The sequence below is a fragment of the Pogoniulus pusillus genome, chromosome 6, assembly GCF_015220805.1.
Source record: "Pogoniulus pusillus isolate bPogPus1 chromosome 6, bPogPus1.pri, whole genome shotgun sequence".
In the NCBI taxonomy this organism is placed as follows: Eukaryota; Metazoa; Chordata; class Aves; order Piciformes; family Lybiidae; genus Pogoniulus; species Pogoniulus pusillus.
Window position 1 is genome coordinate 18,955,371 of NC_087269.1, and position 25,014 is coordinate 18,980,384.

The window sequence follows — 25,014 nt, forward strand, 5'->3', positions numbered from 1 at the left end:
GCAGGGAGGTTGGACTCCATGATCTCTGGAGGTCCCTCCAACCTCTAAAGTTCTGTGATTCTGTGGAAAAAAAAAAATCTACTCCCTATAATGTCCATTCACTGTAGCAGTAAAGAGATGTACACTGACAGAAGTCACAAGAAGCCAATTTTCAGAAAGCAATTAACATTTTATTGTTGTGTTTTATAGGTGAGATTTGTTTATAGATTCAGAGGTTATGCCACTGAACTCCATCTTGACAGAGCATCAAAGTAACTCCAAAACAGGCTAGAGCAATAAATATCAAACCATTCAATTTAAAATGTATAAATATAAAAGTAATTTCTGAAAATGTAGTAAAACCAGGAATCCATTTTTCTGTTTTGGCTATTTGTAGAGTAACATCATCCATCCGTATCACCTCAGGTCCAGCACAATTATCTTTATGTCTCTCCCGACCACATGGGTACATGGCTGCAGAAGAAGTCAACCCATTACTCAGAGAAACCAGTTTGAGTAAAATAGCAAATGAGAGTTTCCTTTTAATTTTCTGAGCCTGTTTCATACTATGCCCATCTATACAACTTTGACTGTATTCTCTACTGTGCCTTACTCACAGGCAAACCTGACTCAGGTATATAACGCTGAATAAAGCAAGGACTACAACATCTGATCAGAAATACATTTCTAGAGAGGATATTCTTTAGTGCTTAGCCTGTGAAACAGCTCCTAGTTCTGTGATATCCTTTATGTATCACAGCATAAGACACCTGAAAAGAGAAGGGAAGGTGTTGTGTGCTGCATTAGAAGAGCTAGCTGCATGGGCAACAACAGCAAGGAAAGCATGAACTCTGTTCTCTATCTGCAGTGGCTGCAGCTGTGTCTGGCCACATGACGGATTTTTAAAACCATACTCGTGACTGTGCATACATAACAACTTGTGCTGGAGTTGGGGAAAAGCTTTTACCTGAGAATAGATGCAGATTAGGATTACTTTAGTCAAGTTTAATAAAGCTTCCTGTATTATCACCCCTGATATTTTTTTCTCCAGCAAATGAGGCTGTGATCTTAGTGGTTTTGATGGAAGATCAATGTGTTTTGGGGATTATACTTGAAAAGGTACTTGTGTTTGGTGTGTGATACCAGCAGCATATCTAATGATTATAAATGAGCTCATGGCCAGTAATGTCACTGAAAAAAAGTCTGTAAAGGACCACTGAAAAGAGTTCATCACCTGGAAAAAAAGTTTTAAGCTTCTTCACAGTTGGACTACCTTCTCATTATCCCTCTAGTCCATGACAAAAGAACAGAACAAAACAAAACAACCCCAACCTCTCCTCCTATTGAGTAATACTGACATTGAGTAACAAGTAATTTCCAATGTCTCACATCGTTACTTCTCTGCATTCAGTCATTTTACTTTGAGCTATTTGAGGCGCTCTGTACTTGAAGTGAGTGCCATTAAAAAAAAATAATTAAAAGACAAAAATCATTGTCTTAGAGACAGCAGTGACACTTCTGATAAATCTGATTCTTCAGCCACGTTATGCTATTAAAACATCAAAAGATAGGTTACTGAGAAAGGCTTATGAAAAGCCTGGGGAAAAAATATAGGCAATGAAGGAAATGAGGCCTAATCTACTCATAGCTGCACTTCTTTAGTAACTGGTGTGTTCTCTTGGAGACACTACAGTTGGGGAGATAATCCAAATTCCTTGTTTGGAAAGTGAAGAGCTCAAGTATAGCTCCCTATTAAAACAGCAGCTTTTGCTTCTACTGAAAACAGGTAACTGCCTCTGGTTAGCCACTGAACAGTAGTGTAATAGTCATGTCATGAGTACTCATGCTATTGACTGCTTAAGTAGACTGCAGGTGTCTACCTTGGTAAGCAAAATGCATTATTAAAATGGGGGGGAAATGATAAAGAAATTTAATCTGAAGCACAGATTAAGAATGATAAAGAAATCTAATCTGAAATCTAATTCTTCCAGCAGAACCATGGGCAAGAATCTGAATAAGCAAACCCATGCTGGATTATATACTTACATTAAATAACCTAGGGTCCTTTGTATGTGGATGGAATCCCTTCTTTTTACAAGCAGAAACTTCTAGCATGCCAGCACTAGTAAGTCTGAAGATGCCAGTGCTGGAAAGCAAAAAATGAAACTTCTGTTACATACTCTTCCCATAATACATGTCCAAGATTTCACACACAAATTGCTTAGCTTAACAGGACTACAGAATGGTAATCAGTGAACTCTTATGCACAGGAGACAAGGTTGAGTTGGATTCTTACAGGTATTTGAAACCAAAGGGAGTTCTATTTCTATAAAGGAAGAGATGATGAGGAAAAGGAGGTTGAAAAAAAAAATCATGGTAGTAGTGCTTTTCCCAATATGCAGGTTAGCCTATTAAGGGTAGGAGTAGGTACAACCCAGAAACTTGGGTGTTACAAATTGTATTTCACTCACTGAACTCTAGAGGGGCAACTTATGTGAACTGCCTTAAACCTAGCTGTGTACATGGTCACCGAGAGTACACATACTCCCTTTTTAGGCACTAGAGTAACAGAAATCACAAGAAAATGCACTGCTGCACATGTCTGTTCTAACACCAAGTACTGGACAAAATATTAGAAACACCACCTTTCTATAAAGAACATTAATACCTAATAAAGGACAGGGCAGCATCATCTGATTAATACATGTTACAGATAGAACTAAGAGGTTAGAGGTGGTTACAGGGTATCAGCATAAACCATGAATGCAGTTCAGAAGATCAGAGATTTGAAGGAGGTTTCTAGATGTGCTCTAGTTTACAAAGCCTACTGCTTGTGCGCTCGTCATTCATTTTGTATTTACAGTTCTGCTACCTGAAGAGTCCATAAAGGAAGCTAGGCAACCAGAATGGGATTCACAGAAGTCATCTATGTCAAGAGAGGCAGAAGGCCAGGAAGAAAGAGAGTCTAAACAATGGAGTTAGCTTCGAAATGCCCAGCACATCAAAACAGAATCACAAAATTGGTGAGAGGCTGGAAGGAAACTCTGAAGATTATCTTGTCTAACCCCTGCCCTGCTTCAGCAGAAATCACTTTGAACACATTGACTGGGACCATGGGTCAGGTTTTTAGTATCTTCAAAGATGTAGACTTCACATCTTTACTGGGCAACTTGTTCCATTATAAACCTTCACATTAATACTTAGAATCACAGAATCAACCAGGTTGGAAGAGACCTCCAAGATTATCCAGTCCAACCTAGCACCCAGCCCTACCTGGTCATCTAGACCATGGCACTAAATGCCTCAGCCAGTCTTTTCTTGAACACCTCCAGGGACGGTGCCTCCACCACCTCCCTGGGCAGCCCATTCCAATGGGAAATCACTCTCTCTGGGAAGAACTTCCTCCTAACATCCAGCCTATACTTCCTCCAGCACAACTTGAGACTGTGTCCCCTTGTTCTGTTGCTGGTTGCCTGGGAGAAGAGACCAACCCCCACCTGGCTACATCCTCCCTTCAGGTAGTTGTAGACAGCAGTGAGGTCAGCCCTGAGCCTCCTGCAGGCTAAACAACCCCAGCTCTCTCAGCCTCTCCTCATAGGGTTTGTGTTCCAGGCCCCTCACCAGCTTTGTTGCCCTTCTCTGGACATGTTCCAGCACCTCAACATCTCTCTGGAATTGAGGGGCCCAGAACTGACACAGTACTACTCAAGGTGTGGCCTGACCAGTGTTGAGTACAGGGGAAGAATAACCTCCCTCGTCCTACTGGCCACACTGTTCCTGATCCAGGCCAGGATGCCATTGGCTCTCTTGGCCACCTGGGCACACTGCTGGCTCACCTCCAGCCCACTATCTACCAGTACTCCCAGGTCCCTTTCTTCCTGGCTGTTCTCCAGCCACTCTGTCCCCAACCTGTAGTGCTGCTTGGGGTTGTTGTGGCCAAAGTGCAGAACCCTGCACGTGGCCTTATTAAATCTCATCCCATTGGCCTCTGCCCACCCATCGAGACATATTGTTTGCATTTTATGAAGTACAAACATTGGGCCTTATTATAAAAAGAAAAGTTCTATTATCCCTCCACTCCCTAAACTGCAATTTACATGTCAACCTAGAAAAATATATCAATCCCTCCATTTGCTTCATCAGCTGCAATGAAAATAGGTCTGTGGTAGAGCACTGACAACGACATCTGCAGAAGAAGAGTTCCTGTCATTACTCAACTGAACAAAGTATAAATTTGATCAAATTTAAAGTCTTGTGTAGGGAGGAAGGAGAGAGAAGCCAGAAAAAGTACCATGCACAGAGACTGGCTGGAATGCAAGTCTAAACATCTTACAGAAAATCTCACAGTACAGTATTCCCTCCTTATGTCCCAGCTGACCCGTGCTGTTTGCATATGATCAAGTTTTATGGTAAGGAGGAGGGGGAAGTATGTAAACATTATTTAGAAAAATCAGAACTCACTCATTATGCTTTGGTGAACAGACAATTGCAATGGCCTCTGGCAACATTAGCTGATAAGAACAATGAGTATGAAGATCAACACTGGATAAGAATGCGGTTTGTGTTGGATGTGTCTACAAAAAGAAAAGGAAAACTCAACATTGTGAAATATTTCTTACAAATCAAGGTTGACATACATTCAAGAAAGAACAACAATTTGTAACAAGTGAAAGTGTCAACTTCCCCAGGTTTGTTTCTTAAGTTCCTATTACGTTCTAGTTTCTACATTGTTAGGGTGGCTTTTCCGTACAACTTTTATGGATGCACATTCACAACCAGATGGTACAAGCAAGTTTTCTGATCATGAGGGTATGAAGAAGCACAAGACACAGGGAAATAACTTGATTGCCCAAAAAATCCCTATGAGCAATGAAATGTCAAGAGAATGCCTCAACTGCATTTAGAAATACTCATACGTAGAGAACCTTAGTGCACATTTACATCACCACAGTTAGAACTGAGCAAATTATTTTTGATTATTCCAGTTATTTCTTTTTCTTATTTCAAGGTTTATTTTTCACATAGTATGAAGATCTGACACAGGGAAGTCAGTAGCTACGAATCATACATACATGGATCCACCCCAAAGTGAGGAGACTATACTGATCTTGAATACCAAATAATTCTTCCACATTCTCCATGTCACAGTAGTCTGGTCCTGCAGTTTGCTTTGGCACTATTACGTGGGTAATAGTAAATTCATTATGTGTCTGCAAAACAAACATTGACTTAGAGTGGAACAAATGAACCAATGAATGAAATGTCTGCTGGTTCCAGTGTTGCTATATTGACTTACACTGAAAACATACAGATTAGTATTAGTAACAACATGAGGTTGCTGTATTCAGTGACTCTCACTGTGAAAATGATGTCCTTTAAAACCATTTAAAACATGGAAAAAGAGGTGGAGAATATTCTAATAATTTTCTGTGAAACTTGGAACAAACCTACTCTTGCAATTCTTTTCTTTATGCAATTTAAATTCACTTGAACATCATCTTAAAAAATCTTTGTATGCCAGCATCAGCCATGACATCTTTGCCTGCCCTTGAAAGGACACCGTTATCTAGATCAAAGGACAAAAAAAACCAACCATCCAAAAAAACTCAGCCTGAAAATCAGATGTTCTACAGCTCCATGCAGGGATTTTCTTCTTCTTTTTTGTTGTGCTGTCATGAATTTGATGACTCCAGTAGATTCTAGCAGTCTTTATAGTTCATTGCTCTGTAGCTAAATCTCACTCACCTTACATGAATGCCAGAGAATGTACTCGAAAAAGCCTGTGTTGTACAGCATGCTGAAAAAACTGCTACATTTAATAAAGACAGCAGTATACTTTGATCAGATGTTTCCCCAGTAAGGCAAGTCCACATTGCTGAAGTGACCACTCAGGTTTTAATAGTAAGTTAATTACATAAAAGACTTATAATTTAAATCTGCACTTGCTCTGAAATTGATACTTTACAGGAAAATGCAACAATTATCAAATTAGTCTTCTTCATACAAATGTGAGGGTTAAACTTTACCAGTTTTCCACAGAGAATTCCACATGTCTCTATTCCTCTTATAGTATTTGCCTCTGCTAGTAACAGAAATTTGCGACAGAGATCCCTGGGCAAAATGACGCCTCTGAGAGCTTCAGCCAATTGAGCTAATGGAAAAAAAACAACAAACAAACAGAAGAAGAGATAAAAAGCCATTTTCAGCTTGTACAGTGAAGTTCCCTAAAATAAGGACATATATACAGTTGCAGAAAATTATGAAGAGTGAAAGAATTATACTTACCACATCACAGATTTCAAATGAGAATAAATCTACAGCACGAGCAAGCACTGCACCCTCAACTGAGGTTGCCAGCCTGTAAAATATGCTCACTACCCTGCCCCTGTGATAACAGTGAGCTGACACCATCTCCCAGGCCATGAATTTCCAGAGTGAATGACTGCAGCTTCTGCCACTATTACCTTGAAGGCCATGGCAAGATTCAGATAGGACCACCAAGGCTCAGTCTCTAGATCCACCTATTGGTACTCAAGTGGAAAATGTGGAACTGTGCAACTAGGCTCCCCTCTTAAAATGAAGAAACTTTGTGAGGCTACCATGTAGACACAAACCTGTTCATGCTTATTTCACTGTGGACATTTACAGTGAATAAATACACATGCATATGCAATATGTGGACTGCTTAAGCAGCAAAGAGGTAGATGAAAAAAACAACAACAAAAAAGAAAATTAAAAAAAACCCTCTGCACTTACTCTGAACAGCACTTAAAGTAGCTGCTGGCTTTAAGACTCGGTTTACTGGAGATGAATGTCCAGTGCAGCCAGATGTGCCACTCCTCTCTGTTTTCTCAAGGAGTGCAGTAGATAAGGAATTGTTCTCTGGTACAGAAATACAGGATAGCATACTTCCATCTATCTGTTCAGACATAACCATGCTCTCTTTGGTTTTCTGATCTCGAGCTAGTTCTTGCTTCTTAAGCTGATCCTCAAAGAATTGAAACTGCTCTGATTCGAGCTGCTGCTGCCGCATATGTGCAATTCGTTTCTTCTCTGCCTCTATTAGCTTTTGATGCTCTAGCTTCTTCAGAAATTCAGTTTTACATTTGTTCTGAAACATATGCAAAATAGTGACATTCTCAGAACACTAAAAAAGGCAACAAAAAATGAAGGGAAAGAAGCAATCTAACTGTTCAATAAACCAAAGGAATCCTGTTAATAAAAATTATGGTTTGGAAACTATTTTCTGAACTAGCAAATACAACTATATCCCCAAAGGTAGCATAACATGGAAAGAGATACAGTAAGTAGGGAATTCCCAGCACAAAGCTTCCAATCTGCATACCCGTGATGCTTTGTGTTTTACCTTCAGCAGTGATAGCACTTGCCTCATTTATCCATTATAATAAGTTCATTAGAAAAAAGACTTCTAAGAACAGTGATGGTAAAGAGGCTAGACAGAAGTATAAGGCCTTACAATTTTCAATGCAACAAGAGACCCATAAGCACAAGATTTTTCTAGGTAGACTTCAGAATTCATGTTATATGGTTTTGCTGCTGCTGTTTTGATAGGTTGGTTGAATGTCTCCTACCTGCTTTCCTCATCTTGCCCTGGATTGTTTAACCTGGCTTTTGTGTACAGCCTCCCTAGACTCTGATGCATCAAGTGCCTCCTTCACTCTGGTCTGTGCCCTCTTGTCCCCAAGCCACCTGTTGTTTCATGAACTGCAAGGGAAGCTTTAGGTTTCAACAGCCCTTCCTACCTCCTGGTAAAGAAGAGGATTGACCATCTTCAAACAGAGCAAATTAATTTATTCTATATCATGAACAAAATAGATCAGGAAATCAAGCCTCAAATCAGTTGTTGACAGGGATATGAGGTGTGGGGAGTTTTTGTTTTTGGTGGGGGTTTTTTTTGTTGTTGTAGGTTTTGATTGTTTGTTTTCATTGTTCCTTCTGTAATTTCCAAGGTCAATTTTAAGAGGAAGAAATAAAAAGATGCTTTTCTCCCAGATGTTCTTTCCAAGGCAAGTTTTTAAAACTACAGAGCCTTTTTTTTAGTGATTTCGGCACAAGATGCAAATATTTACAGTTAATTAATGCCTCAAAGAGGATCAGTTCAGACTTGAGCACATTTGGAGCCAAGAGATTTTGTACACATATTCATGTCTCTGAACAGCATCCTCTTTATAGAACAAAATCACAGTGTACCCAAGACTATTCAGATATTCATAGACTGTTATTATGTAACTATCACAACACATTTATTTCTAAACTCACACTTGCATTGCTTATTTAAAATGCCCAACTGATTAGATTCTGAGAAAAGTCATTTTGAGCAGCCTGTGACATGGTTAAGTTCTTACAGAACTCTCAGAACTGTCATTTTACTGCTTAATTTTTAATGTTTATATGACAGAAAAAAAACCACATACTGAAGATCTAATAACATATAAAACTTACTTTGTTTTGTATGTATTCTTGATATTCTAAGTTATATTTTTTTAAAAGATCTCTCTTCAATTCGTCTGTCCTTGGAAATGCAACCTCCTTCAATTTCTTTGGGATGAGGGAAAAAGATAAGATAGGTTTATTTTTCACTTTTTAAAAGAACCACCTGGAAAACAAACTCAGCTATAACATGGACTTCAAAAATTACAAAATTAATGAAAAATAAATACTGCTTTTCTCCCAGGAAAGAAAGGAATATGCACTAAATCATCAGCTTCAGAAATTTCTATAGCACACTGATTTCAATAAAGCTATATTATGTTTTATAGGTGAAAACTGTAATGTGACTACTACTTATCTCAAGGAAAAATCTGTCCTTTTTCTAGCACTCTGCTTCCTCAGTTTTGTTTAGTATTTTTGCTGTATGTGTAATTTATTTAAAACAAACTAAGTCCAACTTTCAGTGCTTCAGGTAGGACCAGCACATTTTTCTTTGTGATGCCCTGGACAGGCACCGAATATGCACATTTCTAGGTGGGAAAAACATATTAAAGAATTTATTTGCAGATACAGCTACAGCCATGGCATTCTTGTGATAGCCCTGGCAGACAAAAATCCAAAACCAATGCCCAATGTAATCTTTTGATGCAGAAGCTACTACAAATAATTCAGAGGCTGAAGGCAAGGGATGGATAGAGACAATATGTCTAATCCTACCAAGCACAACAGGAGGGTGCATAATGTTAGATGCCCTTTGTCAACAGACATGTTTTCCTAGATTGTAGGGCACTGTCACATATTCTGCATGAAGCATTTTGGCTTTGAATATAACATTATTCAGCTTGAGCAATAAGGAAAGCATGACAATATGGCATCATGAAGCAAGAAACACTTGCTTCACTTATTTTCTAATAATTCTCACTGGGCAATAGCAGGTGATTTAAGCTCAATATAATGCTGCATTTGAAATGTTTGTTTCACAAAAAAAAAAAAAGTAAAGCTATTTTGCATACAAATGGCAGAAAAATAACTGACAAAAAATGAAGTAAATATATATTTGATAAGAAATAAAAAAAAAAAAAGCTGAGTAAATAAATACTGCAGGCCAGTAATGCCACTTCGCTCTTTGTTTGCAAGTGCCAGTTCAGACCACTATCCACTCACATGACTGGGACCTGAATCCAACTCCGAGTACTCTTAAATTACTGTATTTTTAATATGCAAGCATTCAGAAGCAGATGTACTTGAGTTCAATCTACTAATTTACTCAGCCATAGAACCATAGAATTGTCAGGACTGGAAGGGACCTCAAGGATCACCTAGTTCCAATCCCCCTGCCATGGGCAGAGACACTTCACACTAGATCAGATTGCTAGATCAGAGTCCCAATCAATCTGGCCTTAATGACCACCAGAAATGGGGCTTCCACCATCTCCCTGGGCAACCTGTTCCAGCGTCTCAACACCCTCATGATGAAGAACTTTTTCCTAACATCCAACCTGAATCTACCCACTTCTAGTTTTGCTCCATTCCCCCCAGTCCTATCACTACCTGACATGCTAGAAATTTCCTCCCCAGCTTTCTTGTAGCCCCCTTCAGATACTGGAAGGCCACAATAAGGTCTCCTCAGAGTCTTCTCTTCTCCAGACTGAGCAGCCCCAACTCTCTCAGTCTGTCTTCATAGGAGAGATGCTACAGCCTGATCACACTCATGGCCCTTCTCTGGACATGTTCAAGCATCTAGAGATCACTGTTGTTTACCTTCTAAAACAATAATTTCTACCAATGATGAAGCAATTGAGCCAAAAAAAAAACAACCCATGAATGACTTGTGGAGAAAGGTATTAGAAATTCAAGCCATAGTGGCTGCTGTGGGCTATGTGTGCACTTGGGGAAAAAAAAAATACAACTGCTGAGAAAGGATGGGCAGATTTTGAGAGAAATATTTTTTAAAGGAAACCATCCATCATCCTACCTTAATAATAACTTGCTTCTCTGGTACTGCACATTGGTGATAGTCTCGATGATTGGGCAGCTTTTCTACAAACAACCTAGAAAATTAAACATGTGTGTGTTCACCTCAGGAGCCAGACTGATAACCACAGTAGCCTTTATGTTGCAGAAAAATCAGTTTCACATAACTGTTAAACACTGAATTCCAGATGACTTGGAGCAGGTTTCTACACATTTGTTTAAACTAACACTTTAATTCTTGTATAGACTTGTACAGGACACATAGGGTAATAATATATCATTTTCTACCTCTGAATATGTTTTAGTTTTTATTAGTAGTGGGTTGGGTTAAAAAAGAAGGAGTAACTAGAAGCAGTAAATGGCTAGAGTAGCACTCTCTACCCTACCCAGTCTTAATAAAATACTTCTTCTAATATCTGTATCTGTCCATGGACAAAATGCTGAATCTGAATGCTGTCCATAATACAGAACTGACTACCATTAAAGCAGTTATTTTTACTATATCAAGCTGCAGAGCTAACTGCAGTATTATTAATGTACCCAGACATCTAAATTACAGTGGCACACAGCTGCTGCCATTCTCTCAGCAATTTGCACAATGTTCACATCCAGACCTTCTTTTTATAGAGAAACATACATTCAAAATTAAGTAAAATAAGGAAGATTTGGTCTAATTTTTAGAGTACAAGGAAAATAAGGGAAGAGGAAGGAGATCTCCTATTATAAAAATTGTAAAACATACATAATAAAAAAAAACAAACCACAAAACCAATCCTATCAGAAGTAAAAAAAACAAAACAAGACAATCAATCCTGCAGCAAAACTAGGTACTTAAAAAGTTTAAATCTGCCATTGGTATATTTTTTCAGCTGGCTCTTTTGAGAGCTGCAATGAAGGCTGCCCAGTTTGAGTGAGGGGATTAATCATACAATAAATATAGACTGTAGATTTTGCATTTACTCCTGTGAGAATCAGTAACTTACACTTACTTGCTTTGTAAAGGAAAATTACTAAGAGGCAAAAGATCAGTAGAAGCTCACAGGCACTAAATAATAAAAGGCTCAGAAATTTTATCTAAGCATTGCTTTTTAAGCCATGTGCTGTATTTAGCTAACACACAGATACAGAATAATCTGTGGAAGCAATGCTCATAGTGTAGCTTAGCAGAGAAAAAGAAACCTCTGCATAGTAAGTTAGTTCACATCTGTCAGTTAATAGATGGATAGGATTACCATATTAACAGTTGAGATGAAACTAAGAAAGCCTGTGCTTAGAACAAAGATCTCCAGAGAATCACAGAATCAACCAGGTTGGAAGAGACCTCCAAGATCATCCAGTCCAACCTATCACCCAGCCCTATCCAGTCAACTAGACCATGGCACCGAGTGCCTTATCCAGTCTTTTCTTGCTATTCTGCAAGAACACGCCATTTTTCTTCGTTTCACTGCAAGTCTTTGTCTCAGTTTACTCAGAATTATATGCTGTAATAACCACAAATGGTTTCTTACGTTATCAATTTATTATAAATCACAAAAGCATTCTCCAGGTTTCCCTCCTCCATATACACTGATGCCATTCGCTCCATTTCTATTCCAGATCTGAAGTAACGACGTGGAGTGATATCTTCATTGATTGTGATACTGCTGCCCAGTTTGCTTAAGGCACGAACTCTCTCTTCTGGGGTCACAGACATGTCTGTATGGTCAGGAATAGCTACTAGCTTTCTCTATAAAAGAACAGAGAGATTAGTAAAGAAAACCAGATATTAAGTTTCCATGTCAGTAGGTCATCTGGTTCCAGAAACTCAGTTTTTTTCCCTGAATTGCACTATTTTGCCCACTGCTAGCCCCAGCTGAACCACGTTTCCCAATTGTGAACAAACTGTGATTGCAATTACAAATAAAAGAGATCTTATGCCCTCCCCAAAACTATAAAAATCAAGATAAAGTTAGGTAAACATCTGTTGAAATGATGAAAAGAAACACAAAAATTTTAATCTGTAGAATCATCCACACATGAAATTCTATGAAGTTCTCCTTTAATTTATGGAAATAGTTTGATGGTGGGCCTGAGTACTCAGACTTCTATTACATTATGAGGTATGACTGCTGGGTGTAGTTCAACTAACAAAGAGCAATAGTACTGCTGGTCAGTCAACAGTTGACTTCAAATGTTCATTTGCAGTTTCAAACAAGGCAGCTGAAACCCAAGAATCTAGAACTGACGAAGCAGTGTAGCTGCTTGTTATAATCATTACCTTCCTGTTAAGTTGCTAAACAATTGGCTATCTCAAGTTGCTTCCTCTGATGAAAATTCTTACTCATTATCCTTATTCAAAACCTTCAACTTGTTAAAAACCTGATCACTGTAACAAGTTAAAGTCCATAAACTACATATGTAGAAATAAAATTAATTCCAACAAATTAATCAGGGAGAAGGTGAGAGGAACTGGCAGCATGCAGCAGAAGACCCTTGTAGCAGATGACCAAAACTGCTGCAGATCTTTCTTGAATTGTTCGCTATCTGAATGAGAGAGTGCTCAGCCAGTAAAACATTTCTTTCTCAGACATACCAAAGAGTTGACAGTGAATGGTTGTTCCATACTGTTGTCTGTCTGCAAACCAAGATCACTCTTTTCCTCCAAAGTCTCCATTGGACTGCACAGTGCAGTATCAATCCAGTGCTCGCTATTTGCAGGCAGGTGTCTCAGGGCTTATTAGCCCAAGGGAAACTTGAACATAGATACGTTGACTGTGGTCATGTGCTGGAAAATGTGTGACAAGTCATTCAGGTTAGAAATACATTCAAATGGGATGTAAATTCATGTGCCTGCACCCACTTATTACTTTGGTTTCTCAGTACTTATTTATTTAATCATCTAAAATTCATCAAGCATCCAGAATTTAAAATGGGTATGCATGGGGTTTGACATAACAGTTGGGGATTAGCTGACCTGTTCTAATGTTATTACAGTGAATTAGAACAGAATATAACAAATTATTTTTACTAGAACTTCAAAAACCCAAACTCAGGCACTCAAAGGTCAAAGACTAATCACAGGATCATTATTTCCTTGAGCATATGTTTTGACAAACAGATTTATAAACAGTGTGAATCTGGTATCTTTTTTCCTGCTAAGCCTGTAGTTAAAAATAAAACAGCACACAAACTCATACTACTGATTTAAAGCAGAGAAAATATTTCAAGCACCATGTGTTCCACCTGCACAACTTGCTGGTTTCTACAGCAGCCAAAATACAAGAAACTCAATGTATCAGCTGACAGTAATTGCTCCTTGCACAGCTCTGAAAAAGACCAATATTTAGACATGCTGTGCCCATCAGTGAAAAACCCCCAAACAACCCCTGAAAGGGAAATTAATTATTTAAATTGCACTGGAAGAAGCTACCAATGTGGTTTTTCACTTCTGTACATTCAATCTAAACAGATTTAATTCTGAATGTCAAAGGAATTTCATATATTGCAATAAATATGCTCTATGCTTTTGTAACAGTACAAAGAATGGGTTCAGCAAAGATTTTCTTAGCACTTTTCTCTCTAGAGGCAAGAGGACTCTGGGTCAGAGAAAAACCTCCCTAATGCGTTTTTACCTGGCTGCATTTCTCATGTACTGATTTCTGTATTTCAGTCTTCCTCATTTTTTCCTAAACCAAACACTGTTACATCTGTCTTTAATTTCAACCATTAGTGTAACTATTACAGGAACTACTAAATTAAGTGACATACTTTCTTTAAAATAATCAGAATCTTCCTATTTCACTTTTAAAAGCCCTTACTGGTATACTCATTCCAGCTTATTAAATCAATCTTGTTCCAGTACAACCTCCCAGTTTCAATAATATATTCTTGCTGGAGTTTATACCTTTGTTTTGCATTTTCAAGATTTTTATTCTAGTCATCAGGTATGCTGCAGGTCTGAGAATTCAATTTCAAGAATCTTTTTTTTTTTTTAAATGAAGTTTTTCAAAATGCTTGCAAAATTGGGGGAGAGGCAGGGGGAGTGGGAGGATGAGGGGGTAAACCCATCAGTAGTGTAGTTGCAGTGCTACTGGAAATAGTTCTCTGAACAATTTAATTTTACATACACAGGGATCAGTTTGGCAGCACAGTCTATTCACTGCTTATTTACAGACTACAGAAAGATCCCATTGAGACTACAGTTATTAAATATTTTTCCTTTAGCCTGCACTAAGAAACACACTGCCTTACAGCTAGTTCCACCCAAAACCTTTCTTCAGCTGGACCATAGTAGATGCAGTAGACTGTGAAAGGGTAGAGCTAAAAGCTTGGCCAGCAAAGAGCTCATTTTAGTCTTCTGCCCTTGCAGCTCAGATTTTAGGCTGGAAAAAACCCTCAGAGATAAAAATTAAAAAATATCTGAGAGCTAAAATGTATATATTTTTGTACCATCTATTCATTCATCTATCATTTGTGGATTTATTTATTTATTTCATTTCCCCTAGAAGCAACTGGCTGATTGATGAAGCTTGGTTTTAGTCAAAAGTATGCATCCAAGCACAACAAATCACAAAATATTCTAGTCATTCCATTCACCAAAAAAAATAAATTGTTCAAAAGTAAAGGGTGCAGAAACATCTCTGTCTGATTCTCTACTTCAATTATCAGCTTTTGAGTAAGAGAATTGCCCTTCAAGCATTTTTCCCTCACAAACTTACTTTAAAATCTAGTGAGGAAATCGACTTAAGAGAATGCTTTTGAATGCTTCCCTATGGAGGACATGGGATAGGGATCATATGCTTCTTTCAGCTATTACCGTACTGTGATTACTTTTCAGCCTAGCCGGCAGGCAAGTGAAAAATAGTAGTGCAGCTAGCTGGAAACAAAAAAAAGGCACTAATTGATATTTTGTTTGTTTTATTGAAGAGTCAGTATATGCAAAGAGGTCTCTGTTAAAGAAGTTTACGGTATGCCCAAGGCAAAATCTCTTTAGAACTGACACAAGAAGACATCAAACACTTCCGATCTTGGTTGCTTCTAAGAATATGAATGTTATAATTTTGAGTGATTAATTATTTTTTTTTAAACCTAAAGGAGCATTAAAAATAAGGAGGAGGAAAACCCCAAAGTGTAATGCTAGGTATTTTAAAGAAGAGCCATCTGGTAAGAGCAGAAACTCATACTTCCTCAAAATTGTGTCAGAGCTTTGAAAGGATAGAGAAGCTCTGCAGAGACCACAAGTCAAGCCACAGAGCAAAACCTTAGCAAAATAACTGCTGCAAATAAAAGAGGAAACTAAGGTTTTAAATTTGACTTTAGGAGCACATTAAAAACAGACACTGTAAAGACTGGGATGAATTTGTATGACTTTTATAAAAATGTCAAAAAATACTCAAATATATTGGCTACCACAGGGGGCAGTTTAATAATAATAATAATGTAGGCTGGCCTACAGCTGCACTCCAATATATTATCCTTAACATATGGACACACTGGCCAGAATTATAAATGATTAAAATACAGAAAGTTAAGCTTCACTAAAAACACCACCATAACCATGTCTGCCAGTTCTCTGGAAAGCCTCTGTGCATAATGCTCCTCATGGTTCAGCTTCACAATCACCTTCAGCTGGTTGAAGGCCATGATGCTGCCAAAGAGCTACCCTGACCATACTTCTTTGTACTTAGACTTTGTTGACACCAGTGACTTCAAGGCAAGTTAAAATCAAATGGAATTTTAAAATTAATTACTTCCTTCTCAAATTCAGAATGCAAGAGAGGAGGCAGAAACATGAAGCCAGCAAAACAGCTTTCAAGGCAGTTCTGTCCCAGATTGATGAGCTGGCTTTGAAAATGCAGCTTAAGAGCTTGTGCAGTGCCTGTAAGAATTGCTCAGTCCTAATAAGTGAGCCTTCATCTTCTGGAAATACATTCATATTTCACTCTACAAGAGCAAAGAGAAATTCCCTCTGTGTAGCTGTAACTAATTATATTCAAATATACAAAATATTTATGTAATATAGTGAACTATGCTCCAACAACCACCACAGGGGTAAGCAGCAATGCTAGCCTGGAGCTGCCTTACTTAGGCTATTAGAATGCAAATACTCTAAACTCTAAGAATAAAAAGGCATTTTTTTCTGCTTTACAATTTCAGGCACTCTAACTAGCTTAGATGGACTTTGATAACAGTTGAGTAAGGAGAAATGTCTGGACATTTAGCATGCAAATCAAGCTATTTCTAATAAATGTTTTGAAAGTAATTATCAGAATATAAGAGTTCAACAACCATTCAACAGTTAAGAAGCTATTCTTGATTAACTTGGTAATGGCATACCTCAACAAATCTCATTTCATCCTCCAAAACCACTTGTTTTCCAGTATGATCCAGCTTAATATACTACATATTAATCCTTTGTAAAATTCATCTTTATTAAATCAAAGGCTTTCAGCCACAGGAAACAGAGCAGAGTGAGAAAAATCAGCATTCCAAACGGCATTGAAACTCATTCTTTCTGTTCAGGCTAACAAGTGTGATATCAACTACCAGGGAACCAGAAAGCACAGAGAGCAATTTTAATTTAAAATTATATGCAAATAGTAGTACATGAAGACAGAGTAAGCGTATCAAGACATATCAAGCCCTCTCACTGTTTTCTGAGAGGCATAATATAACTCATTGCAAATTCGCCAATGCCCTCAAAGTGCATTTCAAACAGTTGTCAGGACAGATGAATGCAGGCAAGCAAGAGGCCCTCTGCCTGTGCTCAAAGCCTGAGGTGCATGACCCAGCTAAGTCTGCAAGCTACATAACTGTGCCTTGTGATAATGAAAGGTGGCACACATGGCTGCACAGCAAGGCTTATTAGCTCAAGTGCAGTGGGAACTATTCAAGTTGCAGTTTGTTTGCAGTACCTTGTACGGAGCCAGATCACAGTCCGGGCACAAAGAGATCATATCAGTCGTCGTGCATTCCTATGAGAGGCTCTGAAATGTCTGCGTAGTGTGATACGTCTTTCACCAATATAACCTGACTATGTGAGATAACTGTACCAGCAAAGACAAAGAAGCCAAGCAGGACCAAAATCTGCCAAATGATGTAAACAGTGATTGGCAGTACCCCAACAGCAATTTCATGCTCAAACTTTCTGGAGAGGACACAAAGAAGAGCTCACGGTACCCGTACCTCACAGAAACTAACTGACTGATTAGCATGAGGCCTGAATTTCAACTCCTTATCATCATCTTAAGGCTGCTATTTCCTCTTCAGAAGATTTTTAAATTCAATGACCTTTTTTAGTTTCACAAACAAGAAACTGCCCAACTTCAGTATTAGTTTAATCATTAATTCCCACTTTGCAACATATTTTTAAATGTCAAAGGAATTAGTCGTACCAGGCTGGCTTCACTATTGTCAACAACCTTTGTCAATATTTTGGCTACTGGTCTCACGAAAATGTTGCACTAAGGAGATCATTGGCAAAATTTTCCAAAGCATTTCTTTCATTCAAAGTTTAGGTTCTGTTATCAGTTGCAGGGAGTTGAGGCGCCAGCAGTGATTTATTCTTTGCATTTTTTAAATAGTGGATTATGTTAGAGCTAGTACTTTTTTTGTTGTTGTTTGTTTAATATTTTGGTGGAGTGTAAAGCCCAAATGTGATTCCCATCAAAATAATTCACTTCATTTCATTGGGATCAAGACTCTTACACTGTATCTAGAAAGATTTGCTAATACAGGAGCTAAAATGTGGTATAGTTCCACTTTTTGCAAAGTCCTGTGGAAAGTACTGTTCTGCACTCCTCCCACAGTATGGGGAAAAAACTTACTTTAATATTGTCATGAGAATCATAAGATTCTGTTTTACTGTATCAAGAAGTGTGACGATGGCATAATCCCAGAATAAAGATGTCTAAAACCATAAAAGGGGTCAGTTCTCATTAAAATAGCTTAATTAGCAAGTGCATAAACCACCCTTTAATTGCACATAATGGAACTAAATTATCTCAGCAAACTTGAAATAGGGTGCATCCACTGATTGACAGATGAAGATAAAGGACTGTTTCGTGCCAGCAAGTTACCCGTGATGCAGATACCTGTACTTCTGTGCTTTGAAATGGGTTTTCAAATGAGTTTAGTGAAAAATAGATGAGAGATACATGCACCTAAATCATTCCACTCTTTTTGAAACACCAGAGCACATATTGGTACAGCACATAATAATTTATACACACAGTTGGTTTTGTTATAAAATGAGATAAAAACTAGTCTAAACAGCAAACTGCCTTCTGCTGGTTCTCTCCAAAAAGAAACAGCACGTTTGTCTGTCAACATGTTTTCTGAAACAACATTCACCATTACAGCAAGTGATTCAGCTAGTATAGTAAGTAATCTCTTCTGGGAAAAACAAACAAAATTCACACTAACCAACTAAAACTTTGACACTAAACAACCAAAACAAACAAACAAAACAAACCCCAACAAACAATGGAACATTGAATGTCATTACAAGATCATTCTCTCGTGGAAAGGAAAAAATTCCATCAACCAAAACCAACAGAACGGTATTGGAATGAAAAGAAGCACTGCAAGGAGCCCCTGGCTGAGAACCCCATGTCTTTCAGTGGAGAAGCTCTTCCATTTCTCTAGAGGAGCAATGGAGGTTTGCTCTAGAAAAGCCTTTCTCAATAAAGCACTACCCCTTAGCTCCATGGCTTCATTTAAACAGTGTTGTCAAGACCTCCTGCCAAGCTTCACTAGGTCCCTGAGGCAGCTGCTGAGCTATACAATCACCTTTCCAAGAAATGGGTCAAGGTTATATCCCCTTTTTCACCAGCTGTGAAAGAACAGTTTTACCCATCTCTCATCACACTGCCTGGAGGCCTCTCAGCAGACTCTGTCAGTGTTGTAAGCACAAAACAATGGTAGGGGAAAAAATATTATAAACACATACTAACTGAGGGACAAACAAGGACTAGGTGGAGGATCCGTGCAGCAATGTTACTGGAGAGGAAAGCAGAATAGGTAGACCTATTCTTCCACTGAGTGGGCCTGAGGGCTTATTTCTTCACTGATCACCTGTGAAAACACTTAAGTGCTTATGGAGAACTGATAAGGGAACAATGGATCAACCACAGTCACACCCTCTGCATTCTATACAACAGTAGATAAGATGTATAAATATTGCCCCAGTTTTGTATCTCTAGTAGGGACGAGAATTTGGACACCAAACAGCAAGGACAGTTAGTCCATTTTGTCTCCTACAGAAGGGACGCTGTTTGGGTAAGAGCTGTGACCTCGGCGACACCCAAGTTACTTCCCAGGAGATTTTATTCCTGTAATTACAATTGTATCTTAGAGTTGTACAGCTAGTCTGCCGTTTAGTGTGCTTATCACCAGCAACCGTAAAGAATCTGCGTGCGCTGCAAGTAAATAAACTGTACTATTTGTGCACTGTACTGCTTTTCGACGCAGCCAGACCTACAGCAGACAGGCTGTCCACACATCTGGTGTTGGGCCTATAGTCATGCTATTAAATATTAAACTGGCATGTCTATAAGAGAAAGGTCCAGCTGCCTCTAGCCTCTCTAGTGTCTGAGGGCTCACTAAAATACAAGGGGATTCATCTCTTACTAAGTTTTATCCTTTGCTAAATGCAAGTCAGTTGTGTGCAAACAGTAGTATCCTCACCTGCTTCGAAGAGGGAGAAATCACATGCAGGTTCTCCTTGCACACATCTACCAAATGAAAGTTTTGCCTATGTGGTTACATCACTCAGTGCTGCATCTTACATAAAAAAGAAGAGAGCTTTCTTTTCATCTAAAGAAATATATGCAGCACAGGGTTTGTTTTCCCACAGCTAAAAAAGTTAGAACAACAATTAAAGGCTTTTAATTTTTTCCTGCAAATATTTGGATGATTGCAGGTAGCTAATGCATCTGCTTGAATATCACTGATTGGCTCTTTTCTAGGAGCAGTTTTCCTCTTGGAACAGATACAAACACTACTGAATTAAGAAACTACATCAATAACGTTAGATTGCTTCTGTGTCTGCTATGACTCTGATAAACCACCACAATATGCAGATAAATAACATCCAACATAACCCATGCAAAAAACTGCATCTTATTCCTTATGGAAAATACAAATATAAACCCTGCAGGCTTTTCCTATTGCTTCAGAGCACAGACATGCACTCTGACCTTCTCCTATTTTCTCATTCATTTTTATACAGACTATTTTAATGTCGAGATTTAGTATGCCCATACTACTACAACATAACCCTATGCATTTGAGCTATATTACATAGGTGATGTCTTGTTGACAGATTTATTATGCTCTGTCTACATAGATATTAGGCCACTTTAAAGAGCATGTGCTAAAAAACAGACTGGAAACACTGAACATTGAAACAGGCATCTGTGAACTGCTGACAATTCTTTGTCCTGTGCTATTCTGTGTCAAAACAAAACACGATCCCTCCTTCTCTCTTTTGGTGACACCATTCAGTTTCAGCAGAGAAGTATTTTTAACATAATGCATAAAGTATCACCAATGTTCGAATGTCTTGCATTAAAAGCAAAAACCTTCTTAGGCAGTCACTGAAACAGACTTATGCAAGATTGAACAACATCTTTCCAGTGACCCACTAAAAGGATGTTCTAGACATGGTGTAGGAAAACAGTGTCATTGCCTTTGTTTAGGAAACCCACAACAATCTTCCACAGAAATGTGTGTGTCAGGACACGATAGGACAGAAATAAAAGCAATACCTGTTGCTGCATGATTTGTTCTTTGATGATTCAGCTGAAATACTGAAAACAAACAAACAAACATACACCTGCTACACATAACGTCACTGATAAAACTAACTTCCAACACAAGGACGAGAAGCTGCGTTGCTAAGGGAAACGAATGAGAGGCTAAAATCAGCACAAAGCTCTGCAACATTTCATAGATTTCCAAGAAATAAAGAATGATTCCTTGCAAATCCTCAGATTTCACAGATTTTTCTGCCTGTGGCCCTATTTCTCTTAGGGGTAATGTCCCACCAGGATAGAAGGGTTAACAACCTTCCTGTTCTCCCTATAAAAGGTAAGGATTTTTCTGACATTATTTGCTACTTAATTTCGTAACACTTTCAGACTTCACAATTGCTGAGATGGACATCTGTTAACTGGGTGAATTTACTGGTTGAAAGAACCAATTTCTGTTCCCATCAAATAACAAAGTCATTTTTTGTCTTCATTTTTGTGGTTCATAATGCAGGTGACGAAAAAATGGTGAATTAAATTTAATTGACATTTCTGACATACAAATTCACAGTTCACCTGAAGTCTAAATTGCCTGCAAAGAATGAAGCTTGCTTTGTGACCTCAAATCTACAAAAAACAAATTATTAGTCCTACTATTCTGACTATTTTACTGTACACTGATGTTTAAGTAAGCAAAGTGCAAGTAAAACACAACACTGGCAGTGCCATCACTATAAATGTTTTATATATATATATAAATACTATGACAGGATGGAGTGTGGTCAATCAGAACAAATAATTACCAGTTAATCTGGCATGCTTCTGCAGTACAATGATTACATTAAGATAATACAGTTAGTTAATTTAATAATGAAGTCTTTGACCTCTTGCCCTATCCTAGATGATTCAGGATGTCTCATGCTGTGAGCAGTTGGGAAAAAAAACACAGGAATGTTTGGCTCCACAAGAAGAAACCAGCATGCCTCAGAGAAATGTATTAATGTACTTAATTTATCTTTTGTAAATGTTAAGATCCACAATGGCAAACACACGTTTTATAGCAGCACTGACTGTAATACAGTCAGCTTACCATACTTGCTGAAAGTCAGATGAATTGTCCAGAACATCAAAGCAGAGCACAGTGATTTGTGGCTAACCCTTTACAAACTTGCAGGCCAACAGGCTATTCGTTCCAGTGAAGCTATGCACAGACTACCTTTGCGCCTATTTCCAAATTATTTGCTTTTGCCTTCAGGATGAGTCCGGATCAATCTGTGCAAGCTATCCAAGCTCCTTTCCATATCAATGGAGAGAGACTGACATCTTGGAAGGCTTTCTGACAATGGTTAAGACATGCTAAACGAGGAAGAGACTTTCTACATCGATTATGTAGTGAGCTCACAGCTCCTCTAATGCTGTGTGATGGACTGCGAGTTATCTACAGCTGCCAGCAGGAAGTGGTAGGCAACAGGTTGTGTCTGAGCAGATGCCTGACTCACAGCATTACCATAAGGTATCATCATCCATGTAAGACTGAAAATGCTGTGTTTCTTTACAAGGGATGCCTATACAACAACAGTACTAAGCCACTACACAGGGATCATTCATCAGCTGCACAAGCAAGATTGTGTTTTCATGGACTGATACTTCTATTTATAGTGGAAACTATGACCAGAAAATATGTTTTCCAGCACGGCAACCTAAACATTAGCACTTTATTAAAATTACATAAAGACTTCCAACACATAGCAAACTAAATTTCGGAACACGAAAACTGAAACTGTAACCTTTGATACAGAAGTAAAATCTTAGGAGTCAGGGAAAAAAAAATCCCACTCCGCATAGAATTCCATCACACAAAGACCAAATATTTATGTTTTATACAGCATTTGCTTAATGTCTTCATGCATGTCACCTTGCCACTGTCTCAGTAGTTGCTAAATTCGTGACACCTCTCACCTTGAGCTATACTTCCTTAGCTTTGGTGATTTAACTTCCAGGAAATGCTTAAAGGCCTGACCTTGAGCATACTTCACACATGTAATGAAAACCACACCAGAAATGCCTTTTCAGTGTGCCCACAGCAGTATCAATAAAACAGAATTGACCAGGACTCTGAACTCTTTTTAAAAATACAGTGTTACAAAAAACAACTCCCACATACTTAGAACCATTTAAAATTCATTTTAAAAAGTTAACCATGAAATTTGCATCTACAGTTATACAGGATTTGGGAGGAACGTTTCCTGCACTCTCCTGTGGTCTACAAAACACTGAACATGTCAACATTGGCCCTTAGACCCTAGACACACAATATACCAAGCAGAAAGGCATTTAGCAAGTCAGAAAATATAGCTATCACGGAGCAACACAACATATTGCTGGAACGATACCCACAACAACAAACCTGGACTCCATTTTCTTAGGAATATTTCATGAAGTTTTGAGTCTGTATCCTTAGGACTTGATGGTCTATGGCAATTTATCAAATATATAGTAACTACAGCTTTGGACAGTCAACCACTACGGCCTGTAACAAGGAGAAAACCCACTTGAATTAAGATAGAAGTGTCTTTGCCTGACGAATTAACTTCCTGGGAACTACAGTCTATCCAAGACCTCATGATCTCACTGCTTTCCATTCTCAGCAGAAGGTGATTTTTTTTCCCCTTCCCACTTCTCAGAAACTTCAGAACCATGTGCATATTACACAGAAATAATTCCAAATCAAGAGGAATTCCCCCAGAGGACAGTTTTTGCCACCTTTCTGAAACAGGGCAGTGCACCCCTGTGTGAATGAAGTGAAATACGTTCCTCCATGCACTTCAAGGGGACACCTTAGATGTCAGAATGAGGTGGGTACAAAAGGTGCATGAGCAGAAAAGGCTGAAGAGAGAGTTACAGATGTCCAGTAAAGGCCATTTCTCCTTTTTTAAGGATTTTTTCTCTCTCTCCGTTACAATGATAATCTTTCATAGGATAAAATAGCGTTTGACTCCTCTCTGAAACACCGTAACGTTCTGAACTCTGCTCTCCACTATACTTTAATCACCCATTTTTGCAGACGCAGTGAAATCAGGAGCTTTACCCGGCCCAGGCTCGCTGCTCTCCGCCTCCCCGCGCACCAGTGGCAAGCCAATGCCCACGCTGCACCCACGCACCAAGAGCCGTTGCCTCTCTCCTCCTTGCACCAAGGCGCAGCCTGCCTGGGGCAGCTCATACGTCAAATTCCGCCGTGCCTGGAAGAAGGCGATTTCCGACAGGCCTCCTGGGACCGCGGCACCTGACACCGGCCCGGACCCATCGCGCTCCCGGGACACGCGCTAGGGCAACGGAGCTGATGGAGCTCGTACCGGCCGCGGCTCCAGCCGCTCCACGGCGCCAGAAGGGGCGGCGCAGCGCACAGCATAGCACAGTACGATGCGGGCCCCTCCTCCCTTTGCCCGCAGGGACCACTGGCACAAAGCAGCGGGATGGAGGCGGCGAGGCAGCGTCCCGCCAGCACCCTGCCCCACGCTCCCCGGACCGAAGGCGGCAACGGCTGCTTACCGGATTTCGCATCCGTGTGACGGGCCCAGCGGCCGGTGCTCCTGGAGTCAAAGCGAGAGACGTCCGCCCTGCCGCGGGCACGGGAGGGGCAGGAGCGATGGGGGCGGCCTGGGCCCTCTACCGCCCAGCCTCGCCCCGCCGGGATTCGGTGCCCCGGGCGCCCCGCGTAAGAGAGCGGGCGGGGCAAGAGGCAGGTGCCGGCGGCGCCGAGCCGAGCGCCTTACGCCGCCGTAGCCGGCCCAGGTTACGGTGCGGGGCGAAGGGAGGAGCCTGCGCACGCCGGGGAGAGCGGCGTGGCCGCGGCCCTGGCCCCGGCCCCAGCCCTCTCTGC

General features: G+C 39.5%; 1 protein-coding gene across 1 annotated transcript; it reads right to left on the reverse strand.

Moving 5' to 3' along the window:
• Window positions 1-148: 148 nt before the first annotated feature.
• On the reverse strand, window positions 149-24,877 carry STAMBPL1 (STAM binding protein like 1). The gene is made up of 11 exons (XM_064144747.1): window positions 24,684-24,877; window positions 12,977-13,168; window positions 11,913-12,130; window positions 10,406-10,481; window positions 8,443-8,538; window positions 6,736-7,090; window positions 6,006-6,130; window positions 5,052-5,189; window positions 4,441-4,553; window positions 2,026-2,125; window positions 149-453 (listed from the first exon to the last, which is right to left on the reverse strand). Exons 2-11 carry the CDS (start codon window positions 13,055-13,057, stop codon window positions 397-399), a joined length of 1,359 nt encoding a protein of 452 aa, XP_064000817.1. The 5' UTR covers window positions 13,058-13,168; window positions 24,684-24,877; the 3' UTR covers window positions 149-396.
• Window positions 24,878-25,014: the final 137 nt, after the last annotated feature.